Below are 26,162 nucleotides of genomic sequence, written 5' to 3'. Positions count from 1 at the left end.
ATTTGCTTGCTTATGTATTATGCTTATGAATCTTTCATGTAGAATTTCTTGACAGTTCACTGATGAGTTCAATCTGGATACATCAAAGATATTATTGTCTACATATTCATGCACAAGTAGCTATCTTCCATATGACAGGAAAGTTTTAATCATTACCATAAAGCAAATTTCAGTCACTGTCTTTCTGTGGCAAACAAATTCAAAAAGATCAACTGCCTTAATTTCCCTGTTCAATTAGAATGAGATTTTTTCTTTTAATATTTTCAATCGCCAGTTGTAGTAGGTCTATTCACACATTCACAACAATTCAGTTTGTGGATTGTCAGTAAATAATTTTATCCACCACTATTTACAAATGGTCAAACCTCACTGGGCTAGAAGAGAAGTAGTGTATAAATCTCTGAACTGCATGTGTCTACACATCAAAGACTGAAACATGACTGGAGTTTAATTAGTGTGGTGAGTTGCATCATAAGATTTCATTTTAATCATTTTTTTTTTTTTGAAATCAAGGTGGAATAATTTTTGCACCACAATACAGATTTGGGGCCACAATGCACTATTATCATGGCAGTGCACTCTCTGGTACTCTCAGTTATTTGTCTTGCACAACTTTACATCACATGTGCCTAATTTCTTTTGAGTAAGCGACCACCTGCTGCCCTTACGAAAAAGTCCTGTGGTACTCCTGTGGTAATTACCACAGGACAGTACCACAGGACAGTACTACAGAAAAGTACCACAGGAAAGTACCACAGGACAGTACCACAGGAATTGTCCTGTGGTATTTTGGGACATACCACAGGACAGTACCACAGGAATTCCTGTGGTATTTTGGGACGTACCACAGGGCAGTACCACAGGAAAGTACCACAGGAATTCCTGTGGTATTTTGGGACGTACCACAGGGCAGTACCACAGGACTAGTAGTACCACAGAACAGTACCACAGGAACTGTCCTGTGGTATTTTGGGACAGTACCACAGGACAGTACCACAGGTCGATCATTACCACACAGCATTACCACAGGGCAGTACCACACAGCATTTCTATGGTACCACAGGAGAGTACCACACAGGATAGATCGAAAAAAAAAATCTGGGAGACTTTTAGCCACATTTCAAGGAATATTCCTGATAGGTGAGTGATGGATTTCAGGACAAACATGGCCCTACTTAATAACCTGTCCTACTCCTAACATATAACCTCAAACGAGAGTCTAATGGCCAAGTGCCAATCTAGTCCTATAATAGATCTATATAGTCATATTCTATTCCTAGGTAGCCATCAACCCTATCAGTACATATATATATGGCCGTCTATCCGTAAAGCATTAAGGCATGGTTACTAACTCGATTATACTTATTATCAAGATATGAAATTACACTTTCATAACAATATCTATGATATTGGGAATAACATAACATAATTAGACAATCTTTCATAAAGTTCAAAGTAAGTTCCATCATTAATACTTTGACTTTTTAAGTCACATATGTATTTTCTAAAATCTAGAGTGCTTTTTATGAATATTCATGAGCTATGTAAAAATTTGTACCACAGGAGTACCACAGGAGTACCACAGGAGTACCACAGAAGTCCTTATGAAATTTCTCATGCTTTACATCAGCACTTTCACTAAATAGGTAATACTGTAGGAGTATAGGACAGGATAAGTAATGGCAAATCAATTGTCATAATTCACAGCATAACTCATCTATCAATTAATTGAGGAATATTAAATGTGCTTTTTTGTTTGTATTTTTGTTATAAATTTCAGTTGATTCTGCCTTACAATTTTCCTGTGTGGTACTCCTGTGTGGTACTGCTGTGTGATATTCTCCTGATGTGATAGTCCTCTGGTATAAAATATTAAGAAAAAAAAAAGAATATCCTGTAGCATTTTTCTGTGGTACTTACGAATTTAGTTTGCCGTGTGGTACTTCTGTGTGGAATAGCACCATATTATGATTTTCCTGTGGGATTTTGGACAGTTCCTGTGGTACTCTCCTGTGGTATACATCAAAAATTACCACAGGAATTCCTGTCGTACTGTCCTGTGGTACGTCAAAAAATTCCACAAGACAATTCGTGTGGTACTGTCCTGTGGTACGTCCCAAAATACCACAGGACAAGTCCTGTGGTACTGTCCTGTGGTACGTCCCAAAATTCCACAGGACAATTCGTGTGGTACTGTCCTGTGGTACGTCCCAAAATACCACAGGACAAGTCATGTGGTACTGTCCTGTGGTACTATCCTGTGGTATTGTCCTGTGGTACTGTCCTGTGGTACGTCCCAAAATACCACAGGACAAGTCGTATGGTACTGTCCTGTGGTACTATCCTGTGGTACTGTCCTGTGGTACGTCCCAAAATACCACAGGACAAGTCGTGTGGTACTGTCCTGTGGTACTTTCCTGTGGTACTGCCCTGTGGTACTTTCCTGTGGTACTGCCCTGTGGTACTGTCCTGTGGTACGTCCCAAAATACCACAGGACGAGTCGTGTGGTACTGTCCTGTGGTACTATCCTGTGGTACTGTCCTGTGGTACTGCCCTGTGGTACGTCCCGAAATACCACAGGACAAGTCGTGTGGTACTGTCCTGTGGTACTTTCCTGTGGTACTGTCCTGTGGTACTGTCCTGTGGTACTGCCCTGTGGTACTGTCCTGTGGTACGTCCCAAAATACCACAGGACAAGTCGTGTGGTACTGTCCTGTGGTACTATCCTGTGGTACTGTCCTGTGGTACGTCCCAAAATACCACAGGACAATTCCTGTGGTACTGTCCTGTGGTACTATCCTGTGGTACTTTCCTGTGGTACTGTCATGTGGAACTGCCCTGTGGTACTGTCCTGTGGTACGTCCTAAAATACCACAGGACAATTCATGTGGTACCGGTACTGTCATGTGGTACTGTTGTGTGGTATATGTCCCAAAATACCACAGGACAATTTGTGTGTATACTGTCTTGTGGTACTGTCCTGTGGAACTTTCCTGTGGTAATGTCCTGTGGTAATGTCCTGTGGTACATCCCAGAGTACCACACGAGCCTGTGACACAGTACCACACAGTTCCAGTGTTAACATATATTTGTGTGGTACATTGTGTGGTACCAACCAGTACCACAGGGAGTACCACATGAGCCTGTAAAACAGTACCACACAGTTCCTGTGGTAACATTTATTTATGTGGTACATTGTGTGGTACTGACAAGTACTACAGGGAGTACCCTACAAGCCTGTGGTACAGTACCACACAGTTCCTGTGGTAACATTACAAGTGTGTGGTACATTGTGTGGTACCGACAAGTACCACAGGGAGTACCACAGGACTTTTTTTGTTAGGGTGATTCTAACACTGGAGATATACCCCCTTCAAACTTTGTTTGGCAAGGGTAGAAATAATGCCAGAGACTCAATTGCCCTTAACGGCACTCAGATACACAATATTGATACAGGACATGTCCACATATTCTTGTTTCTGGTCTCGTGTACTCATATTTTCATCTATCTTCTGCTTACACTGTCTTTTTGTGATAAGTTCAAGAGTCTTCTCTAAAAGTTTCTCCTGCAGTAGAATTCATTGATATAGTAACATGAAAATGACAATGGGTTTTCTGTGGCCCCATCTTTCAGTTTTGGATGAAAAATTAGATTTTCCCTGATTACGGAGGGACAAGCCAGTATTGATGATAACAATTTATGCAACATGTGATATATTAGATAGACAGAGAGTTTGGAGAGGTTCTATACAGATGACCTGATGCAAGTGAATTAATACTTTCACGAGAAAGTACATACATGCATAATATCTTCATAAATTTAGTGTGACTCTGGACTGCTGATGTAATGCCCCAGTCACATAGACGTCCTGGATCACCCCGGACCACCCCGGATCTGATCCAGGGAGAGATCCGTGTTGACGCCGGGAGGCCAACACGGCAACTTTTGGAGGTCAAAAATATCCAGCGTCATCCGGGGATTGCCGTGTTGGCAGAGCAATCCGGGGTGGTCCGTATGGCTGCCGTGTAGCTGCCGTGTTGATCCATGCAGCTGCGTGTTGATCCGTGTAGATGCCGTGTTTATCCGTGTAGACGCCACGCTCTTCCGGCTTTATCCGTGTAGCTGCCGTGTTGATACCGTGTGTACAGTCATACCAAAATCCCAGATCTCCCCGGACGTCCCCGGATCTCCCCGGATCAACGTGTAAATCCTTGAGCATCCGTGTTTATATGTGACTGGGGCATTAGCAAGACATGGTAGTAAGGAATTGTGACCATCTATGGGTGCATTTAAAAATAAATTTTCCGAGGCAGAATCATGATCCTAAATGCATTTGAGGCAGTTTCAGGTGATAGATATATGCAACCGTATTTTCAAATGCATTTAGAAATACTGATTTGAAACACCCCAAAAGGGCAATTTGAAAAGCATTTGAGACTGCAAATACCTTTCTGCGAGCAGATAAATGCAATTCTGCTTTAAAACGCCTTTATATCGTTGAGTTGCCAAGGTCAACTTCTAGCTGTTTTCTTTGGTTGTGGAGAAAAGCGAGCATGCCATTTGTGTTTTCTACCAATTGTTTGTGCCTGAATGATGAAGGCATGCATGTTTGGTGGTATGCATGCAGTTCACCTCTACAGTACTTCCTGAGTCAAATGGTGCAAAGCAGCTGTGCAGTGACAACGCTTGAATTGTGATAAAAATATGGTTAGATAAACGTGGCACCCCGAGAATCACCTTTCAAACCACATTCATAATCACCATTCAAAACATGTTTTGAATCATGATACTCTTTCTTGAGTTTCCAACCTTTCACACCTACCAAGAATGCTTAAAATTTGAAACATGATTGTAATGAAGCATCACTACAGTCATGTTTCAAATTGAAACACTTGATCTTGCCATGTGAATGCAAACTGGAATCACAGAGGGTGATTTGGAACGGAATTCCAGTTGTGTTTTAAAGATAATATAAAGTTTTGGTACCTCAAAAATTTCCCTGAGTTTCCTTATCTTAGTTTGTGTTTCAGGTTAAAGTACCTTTCATATAACTATAACACTGTGAGACTTACTCGCCCCAAAGTGCTCTCATGTCTTAATTTACTAGTACTATAAATACTAGTAATCATGCAATAATGGTTTCGTACAATACGTGTATATTGATTGTCGCGGTACCGTGTCGAGTCAAACTAACGGCTCGTTCGAATTTTTCAGAGCCTGCTCTGCTCTGGTACGAAACCATTATTGCATGATTACTAAGACATAAGAGCACTTTGGGGCGAGTAAGTCTCACAGTGTTAGTTATATGAAAGGTACTTTAACCTGAAACACAAACTAAGACAAGGAAACTCAGGGAAACTTTTGAGGTACCAAAACTTTATATGTGACCCTGCACCTCAAAACAAACAAAAAGTCGCCAGACATGAATTTTTAGTTAAGACCATATTCTGAAAGAGCAGACTTTAAGCTTTAAAATGATGTATAACTCAAAATCAAATGACTCTCCTAACCTATCTAAATGTTGGAAAGAAAACACAAAGTCAGGAAAAGAGTGAACTGAGAAAAGAGGCTCTGAAGTACAGTGTCTATTTCAGCGCTTAATCTTTACCAAACCGTGCTGGTTGTGCGATGAATGGGACAAAAAACAGGAAGTAAACCACCAGGGTAACAACAATGAAGAGATTATTAGATTAAGCTGAAATTAGGCATGCCTCATTAACACATTCTGCCCATAATCAATGCCAACTTTCAAAGCAGTAGCACTATCCTTTCAAAAGTTATTAGAGTTGAAAGTGAAGAGTGTGGACAAGGTTTTTCAGAAATGAAAAAGGGATTCTAAAGACACACCTAATCACACTGTTCTACCAAAAATGTTCGAGATAAACTGCTAAAAAAACACACTTTCCCGCCCGTTTTATGATACCAAATTTTAGCATAATGTAAAAGAAGACCCACTCTTTCAGAAGATATGAAAAAGTCAAGTTCGGCTAGGTTGACCCATTTCACTTATTTCCAGTCCTCACGCAAAATCAGTGTGTGCGACTTTATGTTCGTTTTGAGGTGCACGGTCACATATTATCTTTAAATGACGGTCAAGAGGTGTTTTCCAATCATGTTGTGCCAGAATTAAGCAACACGACGACCATGTGAATGTATATAACTGAACTCCAATCGTGTTTTGGGGGCAATGATTATGGTGACCTTCCAATCACTCCCCCAGAAAGATGGAGTGATTGATGGGAACTTAGAAAGATGCCAAACCTCCCCTCATCGCTCTAAAATTAAAAACCGCAGGATCTGTGAAGCCTTCATCGGTTGTGTGAACAAATGATGATTCGAATCGTAATTGCTATCGCATTTGTAATTCAGCATTCAAATTCAGCACTCTCAGTAAATGTAAGAGCATGGTTAGATAAACTCAGCCTATACGTGTGCTGTATTTCATGACAGCTCTCAAACAACAGACCAACCTTCAAAATGAAACACAAAATGCAGTCAAACACTACAGAAAAATGTTTTTCGCTTTCATCATAATGTAGGATTACCGAATGTGCAAATATGATAACTTGTAATGCATCTACAGGCCTACTAAGCTAAAAAGAGATTGTGCTTAATGTGTCTTGTTGTTGTTTTTATTCTTTTTACATGTAGAGCGAAGTGTCCATTTGCAGTGTCTTCTATTCTCTAACAAGATGTGTAAGGATAATCTCTCATATGAACAAAAGTCAGGAAGGCAATGAAGCGACTTTGAAATATCCACGTGTCATGGTTATCCCAAGAAATGTCCTGGAAATAATGAATCATTGAAAGCAATCATAATGGCTGACTCATGTACGACTGTACTACCACTGATAATGCGGAAGGTGTCTGTGAGCTGGAAAGTGAGATGCGAGGATATGTAATGACATCCTTGACGTGTTCTCTCAGCATTTGATGGGTGCAATCAGTAGCTTTGCTCATCATTGCATGATCACATAATTACAATCCTTTTGTGCTCTAGTGGTCTCCCCCCCCCCTCTTTTTTATGTTTGCTTCTGAGACATAGGTATGGAGAAAGAGTAGTTACGTAACCATACTTTGAGTTGCATTTCTGTGTTTAAGGTTATTTCTCAGTGTTTGTTTGTCTACTGTCTGCATAGAGTACAAACATTAAATGTACGACTCTGGGGAGCAAATCAATAGCCTCAAGTCTGTTCTTTCAATCAAATCGATTAAAGGGATCTTTAAAAGATATCCTAAGATGTGACATGCAAATTTTGACTACTTGTAAGCTCTTCACTTTGTTACTATCTCCCACCTGCACACAGTTGGCCATACAATTATGACTGAACAATCTTGCATATAATACAGTGGGAAAACCTCAGCCTGTGCATATATGCACACATACAGTATGTACATGTAAGACTAGAGTAAAAACAGGCCGACTGTCAATTAAGCCCTTGAACAGTATTTTCTACAATTACAATGCACAACTCTATTGCACCACAGCAACGCATTAAGAACTAGAGAAGCACTCTGAGAGCGCAGACCTCCGCCAAGTACACCTATGCAGCTCATTTCCACCACTGATCTTGTTCTTCCATAGAGATATCAGTGATTTCCACCCATATAGATACGTACATATCTAGCATTGTGTGCTGAAAGTCGCCCGATTTCCTAACATAGAAGCCTTTGTTACGTCACAAACCCTCAGCTGCACGGCGCGCCGCGCCCTAGCAGAAACTAAAGCACGCACTTTAGTGCGCACATGCAAACCTCAAATATGTGCAGCCTGAACTCCCAAGTTCATTGACCCTACCTGCCAAAATATCAAAAATCCTTCATAAATTCCCCCAAAATTCTCGGATCACTACCAAAAGTTAATCGTTTGTTACTTGTGTCATTCTCAATCTTTCCCGCAAGTTTCATCCCAATCCGTTCCCTACTTTTTGAGTTATTTTGCGCATGGACAAACGAACTAACTATAACGAACAAACCAACGGTAACGAAAACATAACCTCCTCCCTTGGCTGAGGTGATGAACCACTTTGAACAATGTTAGAGCATACCTCTGCACTTTCAAACTTTATATGAACTGACACATCAACCTACACAATGAATGCCAGTTGGCCCAATTATGGACATGACCCATTTTCTTAGACAATGCATGTCCTTGGCTGGAATCTCAGAAACCAACTGAAAAAAATCCTTCCATGCTGATATCAGCAAACATTTATTTCTCACGATCAAAGGATCTCCCAAACTTGAAAAATGACCAAAATAGATAGATAAACTAGAGAAGCACTCTGAGAGCGCAGACCTCCACCAAGCATGCAGCTCATTTCCACCACTGATATTGTTCTTCCATAGAGATATCAGTGATTTCCACCCATACGTATAGCATTGTGTGCTGAAAGTCGCCCGATTTCCCAATTTAGAAGCCTTTGTTACGTCATAAACCCTCAGCTGCACGGCGCGCCTCGCCCTAGCAGAAACTAGAGCACACACTTTAGTGCACGCATGCAAACCTCAAATACGCGCAGCCTGAACTCCAGAGTTCATTGACCCTACCTGACAAAATACCAAAAATCCTTCATAAATTCCCCCAAAATTCTCAGATCACTCCCAAAATTTAATCATCTGTTACTTGTATCAGGCCTCGAATTAACCGACGGCCACCGACGGCCATGGCCGTCGGTGCCCCTCTCGTTGGCCGCAATACCTTTTGTTTTTTGATCAAAGTTACGGCCAAAAAAAATGTGCCCTTTTTCTTGGGGCCGTGGTGCCCTTTTAGAATGAAAGTTATTATTTATGACGTATGATATGCCCTTTCTCAAAGTCTCTTTAATAAGCTTGAACAACTTTCCTGATCTCAAATATCATACCTTTAGTTCACTCGCGTCCCGATATATCTGATTCAAACTCTTATCTTTCCGAGATACGAGACGACGTGTACGTACGTACATGTACGCCCGACCGGCTTTTACCGTCCCGACTGCCTCCGCAGCGCAGCGGCCGCGAGTATGTACTAGCTAGGCAGCGCATATTCAGATAGAGTAGTAAAGAGTGAACACCAAGTTCACCAAGAAAAAAGAAAAATCCCACGATGCCAAGGTGTGCCAGACTGGGGAATGTGGAGGGGTGGAGAGAGAGAGAGACCAATCAACAGAAGAAACCGCGTGTACTGGCGCATTCTTGGAGGTCATGAACTGTCTGTCACAGACTAATCATAGCAATCTACACACGCACGCAAATTCCTTTGCCTTGTGGTTTTGCCAGCCAGCTGTCAGAATGTGCTTTGAAGTTTCATGGCAGCCTGGCCTGGCTGGCCTGAAAGGGTGTCGAGTTTCAATCAATACCTACTGTTGTTTTATTCCTGTTTTAAAAAATGTCGTTTCACCTGAAAGAAACGCGGAGATCGGGAATGTGTTACAGCTGTAGGGAAGAGGTTTTTGTTGTGTGTTGCACTTTGTGAGTGTGTGTGTGTGTGTGTGTTTGTTTGTTTTTCTCGGTTTGTTTTTCTTCTTTCTTTCTTCATAAACACCAAACATGCCCTTTCCAATGTGGCCTTGGTGCCCCTCTGACTGACTCAAGTGCCCTGGCCTCTTGGAAAAAGTGCCCTTTTCTAAATGGCCTTGCCCCTCCAAAATCCTATTTCGAGGCCTGTTGTATCATTCTAAACCTTTCCTGCAAGTTTCATCCAAATTCGTTGACTACTTTTTTGAGTTATTTTGCACACGGACAAACTAACTAACTAACGGACAAACTAACTAGCTAACTAACTAACTATAACCAACCAACTGTAACGAAAACATAACCTGCTCCCTTGGCAGAGGTAATGAAATGCTCACCAAGAAAAGAGTAAGTTGAAGAATATGACCATGCCTATGATCCATACCCCCTCCCACACCTCCAACCCCCCCCCCCCAAAAAAAAAAAGGTGGGGGACTCCTTGAAGCAACTACAATTGTATACTGACAAATGAAATTTGTAAGATCATAACGGCTGATCTGTTAATTTACAGATCAGCAGTTGCGATCTTACAAATTCATTTGTTAGAGGGAGACAAATTGAAGAAAATTCCAACCTCAACCTTCACACCTCTTGAATATTCTCTTGCAACTACACTGTACTTCATACAATCTTGAGTTCACACTGATGAACCTGGGAAATTATGAAAATGCACTATTAATTTTTTTTTTGAAGAACCACTGGATCAAACACATTCCCACAGCTGAAAATTTGAACATGCACATATGAATTCAATCATGACAAAACTGAAAATGACTGAGGAATCCTCCTCCTTTGTGCCATTCAGACTGGCCAAGAGAATACAGAATGTAAGCTCAAGTCAGGTACGTGTATCATGATAGTGTCCCCTTACTGCTTGAGTCTGAAATCTGAACAAGTGACTCTGAAGCTAGGGGTAATGAAATCCCCAACATTCATGGTCGCTGAGATTATCTATTTTCAGATTCCTTCAAGTTGTTGGAAAGGGTGTCGAGTTTCAATCAATACCTACTGTTGTTTTATTCCTGTTTTAAAAAATGTCGTTTCACCTGAAAGAAACGCGGAGATCGGGAATGTGTTACAGCTGTAGGGAAGAGGTTTTTGTTGTGTGTTGCACTTTGTGAGTGTGTGTGTGTGTGTGTGTTTGTTTGTTTTTCTCGGTTTGTTTTTCTTCTTTCTTTCTTCATAAACACCAAACATGCCCTTTCCAATGTGGCCTTGGTGCCCCTCTGACTGACTCAAGTGCCCTGGCCTCTTGGAAAAAGTGCCCTTTTCTAAATGGCCTTGCCCCTCCAAAATCCTATTTCGAGGCCTGTTGTATCATTCTAAACCTTTCCTGCAAGTTTCATCCAAATTCGTTGACTACTTTTTTGAGTTATTTTGCACACGGACAAACTAACTAACTAACGGACAAACTAACTAGCTAACTAACTAACTATAACCAACCAACTGTAACGAAAACATAACCTGCTCCCTTGGCAGAGGTAATGAAATGCTCACCAAGAAAAGAGTAAGTTGAAGAATATGACCATGCCTATGATCCATACCCCCTCCCACACCTCCAACCCCCCCCCCCCCAAAAAAAAAGGTGGGGGACTCCTTGAAGCAACTACAATTGTATACTGACAAATGAAATTTGTAAGATCATAACGGCTGATCTGTTAATTTACAGATCAGCAGTTGCGATCTTACAAATTCATTTGTTAGAGGGAGACAAATTGAAGAAAATTCCAACCTCAACCTTCACACCTCTTGAATATTCTCTTGCAACTACACTGTACTTCATACAATCTTGAGTTCACACTGATGAACCTGGGAAATTATGAAAATGCACTATTAATTTTTTTTTTGAAGAACCACTGGATCAAACACATTCCCACAGCTGAAAATTTGAACATGCACATATGAATTCAATCATGACAAAACTGAAAATGACTGAGGAATCCTCCTCCTTTGTGCCATTCAGACTGGCCAAGAGAATACAGAATGTAAGCTCAAGTCAGGTACGTGTATCATGATAGTGTCCCCTTACTGCTTGAGTCTGAAATCTGAACAAGTGACTCTGAAGCTAGGGGTAATGAAATCCCCAACATTCATGGTCGCTGAGATTATCTATTTTCAGATTCCTTCAAGTTGTTGGAAAGGGTGTCGAGTTTCAATCAATACCTACTGTTGTTTTATTCCTGTTTTAAAAAATGTCGTTTCACCTGAAAGAAACGCGGAGATCGGGAATGTGTTACAGCTGTAGGGAAGAGGTTTTTGTTGTGTGTTGCACTTTGTGAGTGTGTGTGTGTGTGTGTGTTTGTTTGTTTTTCTCGGTTTGTTTTTCTTCTTTCTTTCTTCATAAACACCAAACATGCCCTTTCCAATGTGGCCTTGGTGCCCCTCTGACTGACTCAAGTGCCCTGGCCTCTTGGAAAAAGTGCCCTTTTCTAAATGGCCTTGCCCCTCCAAAATCCTATTTCGAGGCCTGTTGTATCATTCTAAACCTTTCCTGCAAGTTTCATCCAAATTCGTTGACTACTTTTTTGAGTTATTTTGCACACGGACAAACTAACTAACTAACGGACAAACTAACTAGCTAACTAACTAACTATAACCAACCAACTGTAACGAAAACATAACCTGCTCCCTTGGCAGAGGTAATGAAATGCTCACCAAGAAAAGAGTAAGTTGAAGAATATGACCATGCCTATGATCCATACCCCCTCCCACACCTCCAACCCCCCCCCCCAAAAAAAAAAAGGTGGGGGACTCCTTGAAGCAACTACAATTGTATACTGACAAATGAAATTTGTAAGATCATAACGGCTGATCTGTTAATTTACAGATCAGCAGTTGCGATCTTACAAATTCATTTGTTAGAGGGAGACAAATTGAAGAAAATTCCAACCTCAACCTTCACACCTCTTGAATATTCTCTTGCAACTACACTGTACTTCATACAATCTTGAGTTCACACTGATGAACCTGGGAAATTATGAAAATGCACTATTAATTTTTTTTTTGAAGAACCACTGGATCAAACACATTCCCACAGCTGAAAATTTGAACATGCACATATGAATTCAATCATGACAAAACTGAAAATGACTGAGGAATCCTCCTCCTTTGTGCCATTCAGACTGGCCAAGAGAATACAGAATGTAAGCTCAAGTCAGGTACGTGTATCATGATAGTGTCCCCTTACTGCTTGAGTCTGAAATCTGAACAAGTGACTCTGAAGCTAGGGGTAATGAAATCCCCAACATTCATGGTCGCTGAGATTATCTATTTTCAGATTCCTTCAAGTTGTTGTTGTTTTTTTACATTCATAAAAGTTGGTGTGTTTTTTCTAGTCATCCAGCCCATGCTGAAAGGCATACATGTGAGCCATTCTCAACTGTGCAGGCAGTATAGCCAGGCACAAAGATGCAATTTGCTGGTACAATGCAAAGTACCATCACAATACCAGGCCAGTAGCATAGAATGCTAGACTTGGCTGAACACTATTCACCTCATTGAAGCACACTACTGTAAACATGGCCTCAAAAAGAATTTTAGAACTGCACTGATACATGGATTCTACATCCTTGTACTACATACAGTATATGTAAAAGTATGACACTTTCATATTCTAATATTCAACATGATTTCGAGAAAATGTTGCATTTCCAGCTATCTGCATGTGGTACACGTACGTACTGCTGGTGACACTTGTATCACTAGGGCCATCCCAACTCACTCTTGTCAATATCAAAAGTGGTCCGAAAGTTCAGTTATGGGTATTCTTTGCCAGCTTTTTGAACTCACACTCTTAGATTAAGTGTTGTCTCATTTGTCAGTTGTATTCTACTAACTGTCCATGTGAATGTCCATACAAAGTGGAATATCTTTATTTCAAATAATAATTATTTTGGTTCTGTCAGTTTGCCCTAGCTGCTATGTTTATGTGCAGGATTTCCTACAATATGTTATCAATTTCAGTGCAGTATGTAATTACTGATAAGATTGTTTCCATGAAAATGTTTGTTACAAGGCACAATAGATGTGTCTACACCTATAATGGTCACTTTATCTCTTGTGTCTCAGTTCCACTGTCAGACATGTTAAAGTTTGCAGCATACATTTGCAGCTGCAGACTGAACATTCTGATTCCTCATAAATGATTGTAAGTTATATCATGCATCTTAACCTTTTTGGAAAAAAACCCTCTGCCTTATGCTAGGGTTATGCTGAAAGTGGAAGAAAATATCAAATCTAGATTTCAGGTTGGACTGCATCAGACTTCAGCCACCTCAGTCTCAACATGTTGAACATTAGTGATGACTGCCCTATATTGAATGCAGCATCCATGAGGTATGCACTGCTGGTGATACTTGTATCACTGGGGCCATCCCAATTCACTCTTGTCAATATCACTTTGACATGATCACCCTTGCAAATGCTCTGGTAGGAAAATACAACTTTGTAGAAAGGTGTGTGCATGTATTCACAAGATTCATCATAGGAAGTGTTGGTGCACCTACAGCCACAAGACATCATGTTGGCTCTCCAATTGACAGGCATTAAAGTACTTGCAAACTGTACCTTCATGGATAGAAGTTGCTAAACAAACACAACAAGGTTCAAATACTTTCAGTCCTATAAAACATTCCATAGCAGTCACAAAACTTGCATTCTTGGGAAGGTAGCCTATTTTTTTCCAGCTGGGCAGAATGTTCCATGTTTAAAATTCAAATATGAAATACTCATTTACTGCACTACATTACACTTCCCTTTCAAAACATAAAAGAATATTGAACTGTGTGAGCATTTGCATGTGAGCATACTTGTAGTCAAAATGGAAAAAGCAGCAATGTCTTTTCTCTGGCAGTTGTCAACTGAAATAATTTAATCCTCAAAACAAAAACCCCGTTTACAGTGTGGGGCTGGGCCGCTGCTCGGCCGTGGCCGAGCCCATCTTCACTTCAGTGTAAACGCGCAAAAGGCCAAATGCGGGGCCCAAATCGGCCGCGCATTTGGCCACGCTCTGGAGGTGGTCTCGGCCGCGGCCGAGCCGCAGCCGAGCCCAGCATTTTCTCAGTGTAAATGCAAACTGGGCCAAATGCGCGGCCAAGTTTAGTCTGCCTTCCAGACCCTCTGCCCGTACTATTTCGCTATTCAGGATATCAACCCCCTCAACGTCGAAAACTAGTTTAAGGTGGTTTTGTCCAGCAAAGGATTTTTTCTTTGGCAAAGGCCTTTGCCCGAACGGCGACTTTGTCGTCACGGAATCCAGTTGGCAATGGGTCTGAAAACCAGACTATATCAAATTGCGTTTGTTTACAAGCAGAGCGCCACTACGACAAAATATTGAAAGGTTTTAATCAAAAGCGCGGCCGAGCACGGCCAAGCCCAGCAGTGTAAACGGACAAAATTGCGGGGCTCGGCCACAACTCGGCCGTGGCTCGGCCCAGCCCCGCACTGTAAACGGGGTCTTAGCTGTTGTTTCTGACAACTTTCCTTCCAGTTCATTTGTGTATGGACATCTGCACTTCTACAACACATTAATATGACACTTAACCTAGTAATATCATGAATCAATAAGATGCTGCCTCAATCAACATTTCCCTACATTTCAACATTTAGGGCAAAATCCAGTATTGAAAAAAAAAAAAATGAACTTGTTTGACTGCTACCCTAGGTATCTTAAGTTAGGTATTTGAATTTTTATTTGTTAAGTTTTATTGAAAACTTTTGCCTAATTCATGCAGAAAATCCGAGGTACGGACCGGAGCGGACGCCCGCTAAGGTGAATGCGTGTGTGGCACTTGGCTAGTCGACACGTCACAATGGGGTGGCAGCGCCGTGCGTGGAGGGATATCATGTTCACATAATTTCCCGCTTAGTGTGTTGTGTGCAGGTGACAGAAATCGGATTAAATATACAGTTGAGATGTAGTCTAGGACCTTATCATTCCTTGACAGCATTATTTCAGTTGATTTCCTGTGTATAATACATGTATGCAAGCGCCCGGTTGCAGACAGCAGGTGGCAAGCGACCGCTGCAATCATTTATGTACATTATTACTACCTGCGAAGGATATGCACCAGTCTGACTAGAGCCATCATCGAAAAATGAGACGGAATGTGGAATATCATTTGGTTGTTTCTGCTCCCAAACATAACAGTTACCTGTTCATAAGGCTGCTACGTATCTAAATAATGTCTCACATACAAAAATATCTGGATAATAGATTGAAAACGATATCTGGAGAGAAACAAAAGCTTGAAATTACAGGAATTCGCACTGTTGCCGATGGTAGACAGTGAAGGTCAACAACTCAAATTTTTGTTGGTAGTCTCATCACGTCACGGTAGTCTCGTCACGTGATAGTTATAAGATTGTACATGTTCCCTATGACAGCAATTGTGACTGGGTAGTCTAACTTTACTGCAAAAGTGTGTCGGGACTGCTCTACCAATGAACAAGATTCTTGATATCACAAAAATGGGCAGAATCTCTACTTTCTAAAACCGTCCACCCCAAGTTCGGGCGACCTTCCATTCCCGAGATATCCAGTCTGGAAGAATTGCAAGACGGCAAAATATGCTCAAATTCACCAAATTTGGACTGTTCGCCATCTAGACAAATTTACTCATAAGGTACTTTTCTGATCAAAAGTGCGTTACTGAGTCTACAAATGTTACAATAATGATATATACACATAGATAATCCCTGAAGTGTACACTTTCAGAATCCGGGCACCCCAAGTTTGCCACTTTAGTAATTTAGATTTTGTGGAAAGATGCGTCGATTTCTGACCCGTTTTACGTGTTGTAGCGTTCGCGCGGAAGCGCGGTTTCGCATATGACTGAAAGTTTTCAATATGTTGAGTCAAAGCAGACCCATGTGGAAATGGCACACATCCCAAGGCATCTTAATCACTTTAAACAGTCTCAATGAACATTTAGTCCATAGTAATTATCATTATCTGTAGAGTGATATATTGCCATGACAACAAATTAGCTCATCTCAGCCAAGCTTGTGCACATATATCACAACCATGATAACAAATAAAAACATGTAGAATTACATATGACTGCACACCTGTCAACCCTAAAATTCAGCAAACTGGAATAAACTGGGAGAAAATAATGCAAAAATATGAAATTTAACCCATTTCCATTACATCACTATCAGCAGGTAATAATATAATAAGAAAGAAACTACTTTCCTCAAAATAAAATAAAATAAAATAAGAATGTCTGTATTTCATGGGAGCAGTTTGACAGGTATAATATTGTTTTAAAACTCCAAAGATCTATACTATATTATAGATGTTAATGCTTACAGTGATGTGAAGCAATCTAGCTTAGTTACAAACAAAATTTTGTTTTATTTCAACTATACACTTACTACACATGGACATTCACCATTTCATTAATCAATGCATGCCTCTGTCTTTGTCAAATGTGTCACAAAAACATTCTTCCCTGCTTTAATCTTCTGATCTCTGCAGACAGCAAGCCATGGCAAAACACAATGCAGCTCTGAAAAATATATTAAACTAACTGCAGATGGTAATAACTGTCCTAAATCAAGGAAAATGCATATGTGCAGTTGTGGTAAATACGATGTAGTTTATAATCACTGCTCACACATTTTCATTAGCAAAATAGAGGTAATCTTAAATAGAAAGCCAACTTTTTAGCTAATTGATTATGATTCGTAATCTCATTTTCCACATTATCCCGAGTAAAAACAGATAGTAAGGGAAGAGGATATGCCTGTCTTACTATTACGGAAAGTCATATTTGTGAGTGAAGCAAGCAAACCAGTAATTTCCAATCCCATAGAACATGAAATTAGTCAAGTCCTAAAGTTTGCTGCTTCTTATCATTCAAAGATGTTTCCATCTGAGAAGGCACATCAGCCAAATAAGAATGGAATTACTAGGGAAACAAGTTGTTTTGTTAGTTAGATATATTTTTATGTAATCATCATTTTTGAGACATCTATATGTAGGCCTACTCATTAAGATGTGCTTAATCAAGTGGCAGCGGATCTTGTACATCGAAGTGGTTAGATTCATTGAAAGTCCATTCGTTAGTGGGTCCATGATTTCAACAAATGCATGGATCACCTTTTCTTGATAACAGACATGTTTATTATTTAACACAGATTCAATGTTTTGGGGAATCTGGTCTAAGCTTTTGAAAATCATGAATGCTTTCTCTCACATTACCACTATATTAGATCAGCTCCACTTCAGCTGGTGGATCCTCCAAGTCACATGTACAATTCATTGTATGTTAACACAAATAGTCTCTTAAAATCATTCATATTCTTATTGTTGTTGTTCTCATCCCTCTCCATCTCCCATGAGTACCATTTTAATAATATGGATCTCAAAAGGTAGCCTAAATTAGATAATAATGATAATGATGATGACAATAATAAGAGTAGCCTCTTCAGTTTAAGTTGCCACTGCTCTCCCAGAGGGCCCTGCCATTATCATAACCCTAGCGGTGCCTGCCAGGTACCCACTTATACACCTGAGTTGAGAGGAATATGGTGGGTAAAAACATCTGGTCCAGAGACATAAGCACTGGGCAGGAATCAAATTTGGGTCCTCTGATCGGGAATGAGTCTTCTCCACAATGACACAGTGCCCCCATAAATGTATACCGGTACCAAAGACAAACTGGCAATTTGAGAACTTATGAATGATTGGATACAATTGTATGGAGCTACTGTCTATGGATATATCATTCAGATTAAATCATTCAGATGTACATCTTTTTACAAATGGCATAATAATGAAGACAACACATTTCAGAAGGGTTTGATTGAACTTGAATGCTTATATCGTAGCACAGCTCGAACACAAGTACAGTAGCTTCAGTGCCACAGGAACAAACCCTCCATTCCAAACTAAGAAGTGACATTTCCTAGTTTGGATGCTGTGCTTATTTCTAGAAGGAATCTGTGTTGCTCTAGAGCAGTCAAGTGCTGTTTGTGCATTTGATACTCACTAAGAGGATGATGTAGAAAGACAATGATAGTCCAGTTGTTTAAAGGATGAGTTCACCTTGATATACACTGTATGTGTGGATTTAGTGAATTCAGCAACATTGATAGAACACATCAGTGAAAGTTTGAGGAACATCAGATAATTCATTAAAAAGTTATGAACTTTTGAATTTCCTGTGCTGCCATCACTGGATGAGAAGACTACTACATTTTCTAATGTCACATGCGTAGAACAATATTAAAAAAAAATACTTTTTTATGGAAAGTATTCATTCCTTAGACTTGTTACTGGTGCACAAATGTTGAGGGTAATATTATTCCCCCCTGCCTTCAAAAAGAGGCAAGTGCTCTTTTACTATGCTTGAGCAAGTAAGGAAAGTAAAAATATGTTGAATATTCTTTATATTTTCTTTATTCTTTCATATTTTCATTCTATGAAAGTAACATCACAAACTTTAGTACTATGTAGTCTTCACATCCAGCAAAGGCAGCAATGAAACTTAAAAAATGTATAACTTTTTAAAAGATTGTCCAATTTTTCTCAAACTTTCACTAATATGTTTTACTAATATTGCTGCAGTCACTCAATCCACACTGATCTAAGGTGAACTTGTCCTTTAACCTTATAAACTCTTCACTCTTGAACACAATAATTACACAGAACGTTCTCCTAAACATTTTTGTGCTCAGCAGAAAATATCGTGCTGTAGATATCCTGCAAAAATCTATTTCTTCAATAAGCAACATGTCATATCAACGTCTTTCCTTTGAAAATGGACATGTACTGAAATGCTTTAAATATATTTTATGTCACCTTTTAACTGCACACATCTCAATGATGATTTCTTAGTTATATGTGAAAACCCTCAAGAATTGAGGGATATTACTTTGTTATCATCGCTAAACTAAGAAGTACTTCGACCTGGAATCTTTGTACAAACAGTAATTAAGTCAACTTGATATCTAATCTGTACCTGATCTGATTCAATTATCAACACTTTTATTGAATATGATGTATGAATTATAGTACTTTGAAAAAAGTTACAGCCCATACAAAAGCAACAGTGACTACCTACATGTACTTCAACATGCAACACACAAGATACATGGATCCCTAGTGAAACAGTTATTGATTTTTAACACAGCAGTTTGGCCTGGCATAATTATTCACCTTGTCATTCTACACCATGTCTCCATCGGACTGGAATAACACTATGGTTGTGTGTCAGGTATTGATTGTGCATAGACACATCTTATATCGTGTTAAATGGGACCTCCATGTGCAATGGCACAATTTTTTCCTCCTTTGCCCTGTTTCTACTATTTCATGAATAAAAATATACTAATGCATAAATTTCTCAGATAAATTTAAGATAGCACATGAATCCTTGATGATTGAAAATAAGCTGAATGTTAGTAGTATAAAGCTAAACTCTTGCATTCTTTTAATGAAAAGTTCGCATAAACGGTTACTCAATGTTGCTTTGTCATAGAGAAAAAAATAATGAGAACTCTACATTCTATTTTCATTTCTAAGAACAAAAATAAAGCACAGGCGATGGGTTAGTGAAGATACAGTGCACTTGCTGATATTTACAATGGTGTAACATGCACAAGGCGCAGCTGAGTGCATGTTGCATGGCACTGTGAATACCCGAGAGTGAACGGCATCTCCACTAACGTAACTTACTTAAAACTGTGGGTTACTTGTTATGTAAAATGGGCCTATGAACTATTTTTCACTTATCAATCTTTATTGGAGAATACCAGTCAGCTACATTTGTAGAACTTGCTCAAAAACCAAGATGTCCGAAGAAATGTTCCAAACACACTGAACACAAACTAAGAAATTGTTTGCCCACTTGTGATGTCAGTGAGCATAATTACAGTAAGCCATCTACATGTACAATGTCATATATTTGAGCAATGATATCTCTAAGCTGTTGTTCTAGTACCATTCATTAGTATCAGCCACCAGTAAAAACTTTGCCTGCTGGCCATGTTAGGCAAAACGAAAGACTGGTAACCTGATTGCTCTCAGCCAATCATTTGATTGGGATCCATATCACCATTTTATGACAAGAGATAAACACATTATGGTGAATTTTCACCATCGGTCCAACAGTGCTATAAATATTCATGAGATAATTTGTATGTGCTTTGACATTTCTAAAGGGCATTGCTATCTGCACACGCCCTGTACATGTATGTGTAGAATATTGAAGAATTTCAACATCTCTCAGTAAAAAATATTAAAATAAAAGGGGACATTTTGGTATCATGAAGACAGATTATATCAGTTCTTAATGTTGGTTGTTGGTATGATATGGATTCAATAATAATAATAATAATAATAATGATAATAATAATACATTTATATAGCACATTTTCCATTAAACGAACATGTTCAAATGCGCTTCACCAAGTACTACATAATTAAAATTAATGACCCAAACGATTAATATATTTTTCCCATCTCAGAAATTACATTAATAATTACTGTAATGGAGGATAACTGTACAAAAAGTGCACATGTTAATAGTGATTGTTCTAGTTGTTAATGTTGGTACATGTAATGTATTACGTTGTGATGGTGTTTGTATTGTGTTTGTTCCAGTTTGTATCCTATCTTTGTGTGTACATGAATGTACATGTACATGAATATAAGATATATTGGTGTTTGCTATATCAAATGCACCAAGAATTTCCAATGTGAACGATGAAGTAAATCAATAAAGGCAATATATAAAAACAACAAAAATCAAGTGAAATTAGACAGGTAACAAGAAATTGATGAGTTGAACATGAGTTTTCAAACATGGCATACTATTGGGGACTCACAGCAGCTCTTCAACACAACCATGCATGACGCTGCTAGATGTAAAATGCAAGCTCACAGACACCAAAATGTGATTTTAATCAAATCTGCTTGAGAGAATTAACTTTTTCTATCCTGAAGGAGGAGACACAATATGCAACCTATATACAATTGTGTTACCCATGTAACAGAATGTCTCATCACATATGTTTGAATTATGTTTTGTTTTTAGGTAAATTCATTACACATTAATCATATGAGGAATACACCCATAGGTATATCCACTAACCCCATCGTGATGTATAACAATGTGCTGCAGATTTGTCTTTACTCGCTGAATACAATGTCAATGTGAATGAGGCATAGTATCTGCATTTGTTTCTTTTCTGATTTATACAGACATCAGTGGTAGGCAGTCCCTGATTTGGTTTCCTCTTCAGTATGGCTGGATGGTACCCTGCTTACCAGTGATTTCATAATTACATAATATATATATTTAGCATCTGCCCAAGGCTATCTCAAACTTCATGCACTCTGACATTAGCAACATCATAAAAAATATGACTTCTGATATTGCTTATTATTGTGACCCGCCATAACAAAAGGATCCGAAAGTCGTCGGAGGTCGATTTTCTGAAAATGACATCTCATGACATTATTCCCTTGCTCTTCTGCCTTAATTTCATAAATAACAAGACTCATAAGTACTCAGTTGCAGAGATATTGATTTTATGAGAGTATGTTGAGTGGTCTAGGAAATCAGCGTTTCGAGAAAACCACCTTCAAAGTTTTCTTTCCGACGCAATCGTGATCAAGGGGAGTTAAGAAAGTTTTCACCTCTTGACAATAGCAGTCCACCCATAGCAACCTCCGCGATGTTCATTCAAAATTAGTGCCAGCGATCTACGCACGATCAATCAGTAACCAGGATGCCATGCACTGACCAAAAAAAGCACTCCCTCGTTGTTTGGGGCGGAGTCTATCTGTGGCGCTAAATCCACATCTTCGGACATGTTTCTGTTCCATTGAAAGACGGAAAATCATGGCCCAGAAAAACACTGATTTCTTGCCTTTCCTTTAATCATTTACCTTTGAAATTTGGGGGAATTTTGATAAAAAGCATTTATAGGCCCTAATATTTTTTTAAAAATGCAAATATTGCCTTTTGGAAAATTATGCATTAATATGAGCTCAATGAAGCATTGAGTTCACAAGAGCACAATATGCATCTCATACCACTGAATTCTGTATAATGTTAATAAGAAAATACAACTTTTTTTGAGAAAAAGCAGATTCCCATAATGACCCATTTTCTATGCATATACAGTGTATACATGTATCCATTTTTTTTTTTTTTTGCATCGCTGACAATCTCCCCTAATTTGTGTTGATGGTACAGTCCTCAATCTATACACATTATGCCATCGGTGTCCTCCTGTGGAGTAGTCCTTAGGCCCAAGATCAATAAAGTATTGAAAAACATTGATAAGGGGAATAAAAAATTTCCCATTTGGAGCGAATTCCCTTTAAGAGACCTCATATTCGGACATATACCGTGGTATTCGCCCTATGGACCATTTTCATATACCGGTACATTTATATATATATATACACACACACACACACACACACAATTTTTGTACTGCAGTGTCTTTATCGGAGGGGTGAACAGTTCTTAGTGACCCATGGATTGACCTTATGATCTGTAAAAGATCAGGAATCATTTCAGAATTTAGGCCTCCGTCTTCATTGAGAGTCCATTTAACTCTGGGACCAACCAAGGTTGCTCTTCTCTGAACATATTCCTAGAAATAGAATTAAATATAGTTACAATATCAATACATAATAAATAAAAAATGAACAAAAAATATCTTCTCCAATTCTGCCCACTGCCTAACAAGTTTCATTGCTACACTCACACAAAGGACTCTAAAACAAGAGAAAATTTGGTTTGCTCCATCATCAAAGTAACTGTTAGATCTCCTAACATCACTAGTCCCTCTTACTTCCATAAATCTGGGCATATAGGTCTACTCTTTAGAGTACTAAATTTTCCTCTAAAGATATTAATAAAACTCACCTGTCTACCAGAAGTCCCCCGGCCATAGAGCCTATGAGAATACTAAGAGATTGGGCAAGAAATGCCCAACTCATTTCGATCAAGGTGCTCCCGGTTTGGCAACCTAAATCTTCTAGGGTAGGGCCGAGTAAGGCAACACACATCCCAAAACTTCCGAATACACTGCAATAAGTGATAGTCGACAGTAAGTTTGCCTTGAAGAGTGATTTGGCGGTGTGCACTTCTGTTTTTTTGTCGCCGCCGGTAGGTGAATCTGGTCCATCAACGTCCTCTGAATTCCCATCCTGATAGGTGGAAAGTCCATCATCACTGTAGTTTCCAGTGGTTTTTGTCGTGTTCGTCATCATGAAGTAAAGCACGATATTTCTTCTCGCCGCATCAAACTGAAGTATATGACACCACCTCTGGACGCGTCTACCGGTCTGATACGGACCAGAGTCAAACAGCACAATTCACGCCCCCGCCGCACCGACTCGGGGAATAAGTGACATCTGTACTGAATCGATTTAACAATCACTTGCTTTTCCTCGCAACCCCGGTGATTGCCGTTGAGTCAGACCATCAACTTCACGGACACGCTTGGAATACGAAGGACATGGATAAAACTTGGAGTTAAACATTTACCGACTCAAGCACTCATACCAGTCTGTGTTGATCAACCTTACACACACACCGCATTTATGCAGCTACAATGCATTCATTATAATTCTCGCACTACATACGAGGAGCAAATGATATAGCTGCGATTAGCGAGGTAGGGAAAAACACAAAAGCGACATAACACGCAACCACTGACTGGGCCGTGCACCGCTTGATAGAAAAAAAAAATCTTACGCACCAGGCAAGCCCACGTATCGTTCTGCCGCCACCTTTAATACCAAGTCGAGCAAGGATAGCTTGCGGGGACAAGTGGCGCCATGTCGCTGATAGGCGTGGATTTACCTCAAGCTCATGATTGCATGATGCTCCGCAAATATTGCTTGAAATCCTGATACGAGTATTAAGTTACATCAAAACCTTCGTTTTGATTGGTTGTTGTTTTGACTTTTATTTGTCGGTAGGGGGAGGGGGGGGGGGGGAGGAGGAGGGGGAGAAAGGGCAAATTTGCAATATCAGTACATATAATTAAGATCATCTGATGGTAGATTGCTTGTTGTCCCCCCCCCCCCCCCAAAAAAAAAGGAATCATGGGGGTAGGAGTGAATCAGTTGCCCTCAAGACTCATTTGTTTATAGCTGCTTTCTAGTAGGATTGCACATTATGTAACTTCTTACCATTCATTAGTTCCATTTGCTTTCATGTGTGTAATGATTTTTGTGTTTCATAATTCACGTTTTCTCACTGCCCCTTGAGCACATTAGTCATGCGGAATTGGTGCATATTTAGTCCTCTGTATTACATATTTATATATAGGCCTACGTGTATTTAAACGCTCGGCAAAAATGTAAAGTAAACACTTTTTCGAGTTCATATTTTTTTCATTGAAGATTTTGATGAAAATCTACAGCCCGACCTCTCCTATCTGGACATGTCGGACAAACTTTGGACCGGCGCTCATCCGGATAAGGGATTCGGCCATATATTGGAGACTCAATTTTTAATGCACGCAATGGTAGCTGCATGTCAATTTTGCGTGAACATGACTGTCACGTCCTCGTCAGCTGGTCTGCATTCAGAATTTTCTGATCTTTTGCTCAAAGAACGATCGCCTGTACTGTGATCGACTGGTTTTAATGATTTTTTTTTGTCCACGTTCTTGCTGAAATCACGAGGGTAGTGAATGTCTGATTGCAAGTTATTTAGATGACAATTTGATTGGAATGTATGCTAATTAAGTTGAGAATAATATGTAATTCATATTAGTTTGTGTAGGAATTCTGTCCGACTTTAGAATCCCGCTTCCCCCTGTAATTATTCGATTAAAAAAAAAATCAAGTCGAGATCGCGTCCGGATAATGGAGAGATCCGGATAGAGGGAAGCCGGATAGGAGAGGTCAGACTGTATGTACCATATCAAAGGTATTGGCTATCAACCTAGTAGGTTAATACAATGAAAAACTTTACAAATGAGTGAACACATTCCTTTTTGTCCTCTAAGGCACAAACGTATGAATTTCAAAAATTGCTATGTTGTCTTTCATTTGTAAATGTCCTTCAAGATAACAATGATAACAAAAGACCATGCAGTTTAACACAATGAGAGACATGACTGATAAAGCAAAAATTAATTTCCGTTTTCTTTATTACTTAGAACCTCTTACAAAAATAAAGTTAGAAACTAAAGGGGGAAAATAAGAATTTCTGTCAACTCAATCTTCAAATGACATAGGGAGTAACTAGCACAGAGATGATGAAATTAACAGATTTTTTATTCAAATTCATGAGATTCTTCCGTCGAGATGTTTTCATTGCAACTGATTGACAAATTCAGTGCCCTACATCGACTTCGACGTAGGGCAATTTGTCAATCAATTGCAACAGATTTTTTTTTTTTTTTTAGTTCATTATTTATTTAGCAAGTTAAGATTTCACGAGACAATTTCAAGAGCCAAATAGTATTTACAATTTTCCTAACTTGAAAAAAAAAAAGAATCTAATTTGTACCGGCTTTTTTTTTTTTTTTTTGGGGGGGGGGTTAATATTGCCTCTTCTCTTGTTTCATCTGAATTCGGATTGAAAAGAATATTTGTCATTTTCCTCCATGATTTTAGCCTTTATTTATCTTTTGGCTTCAAATATATTGTAAAGATCATGGGCTTATTTTTGTAACTTAATT

At 39.3% G+C, this 26,162-nt stretch overlaps 1 protein-coding gene across 1 annotated transcript in view; it reads right to left on the bottom strand.

The window, feature by feature from the left end:
- The window catches only part of LOC139713603 (major facilitator superfamily domain-containing protein 4A-like), a 97,220-nt gene extending 73,097 nt beyond the window's left edge, over positions 1-24,123 (bottom strand). Inside the window, exon 1 of the mRNA XM_071625310.1 lies at positions 23,387-24,123. Within this exon, the coding sequence (XP_071481411.1) occupies positions 23,387-23,733 (347 nt within the window). The 5' untranslated portion in view covers positions 23,734-24,123. The remainder of the gene's footprint in view (positions 1-23,386) is intronic.
- Positions 24,124-26,162: the final 2,039 nt, after the last annotated feature.

Source organism: Diadema antillarum, unplaced genomic scaffold (assembly GCF_040938485.1).
Source record: "Diadema antillarum isolate AM-2024a unplaced genomic scaffold, OU_Dant_1.0 seq00002013_RagTag, whole genome shotgun sequence".
NCBI lineage: Eukaryota > Metazoa > Echinodermata > Echinoidea > Diadematoida > Diadematidae > Diadema > Diadema antillarum.
Note: the sequence above shows the minus strand (reverse complement) of the source record. Positions and strands in the feature narration are given on the sequence as shown.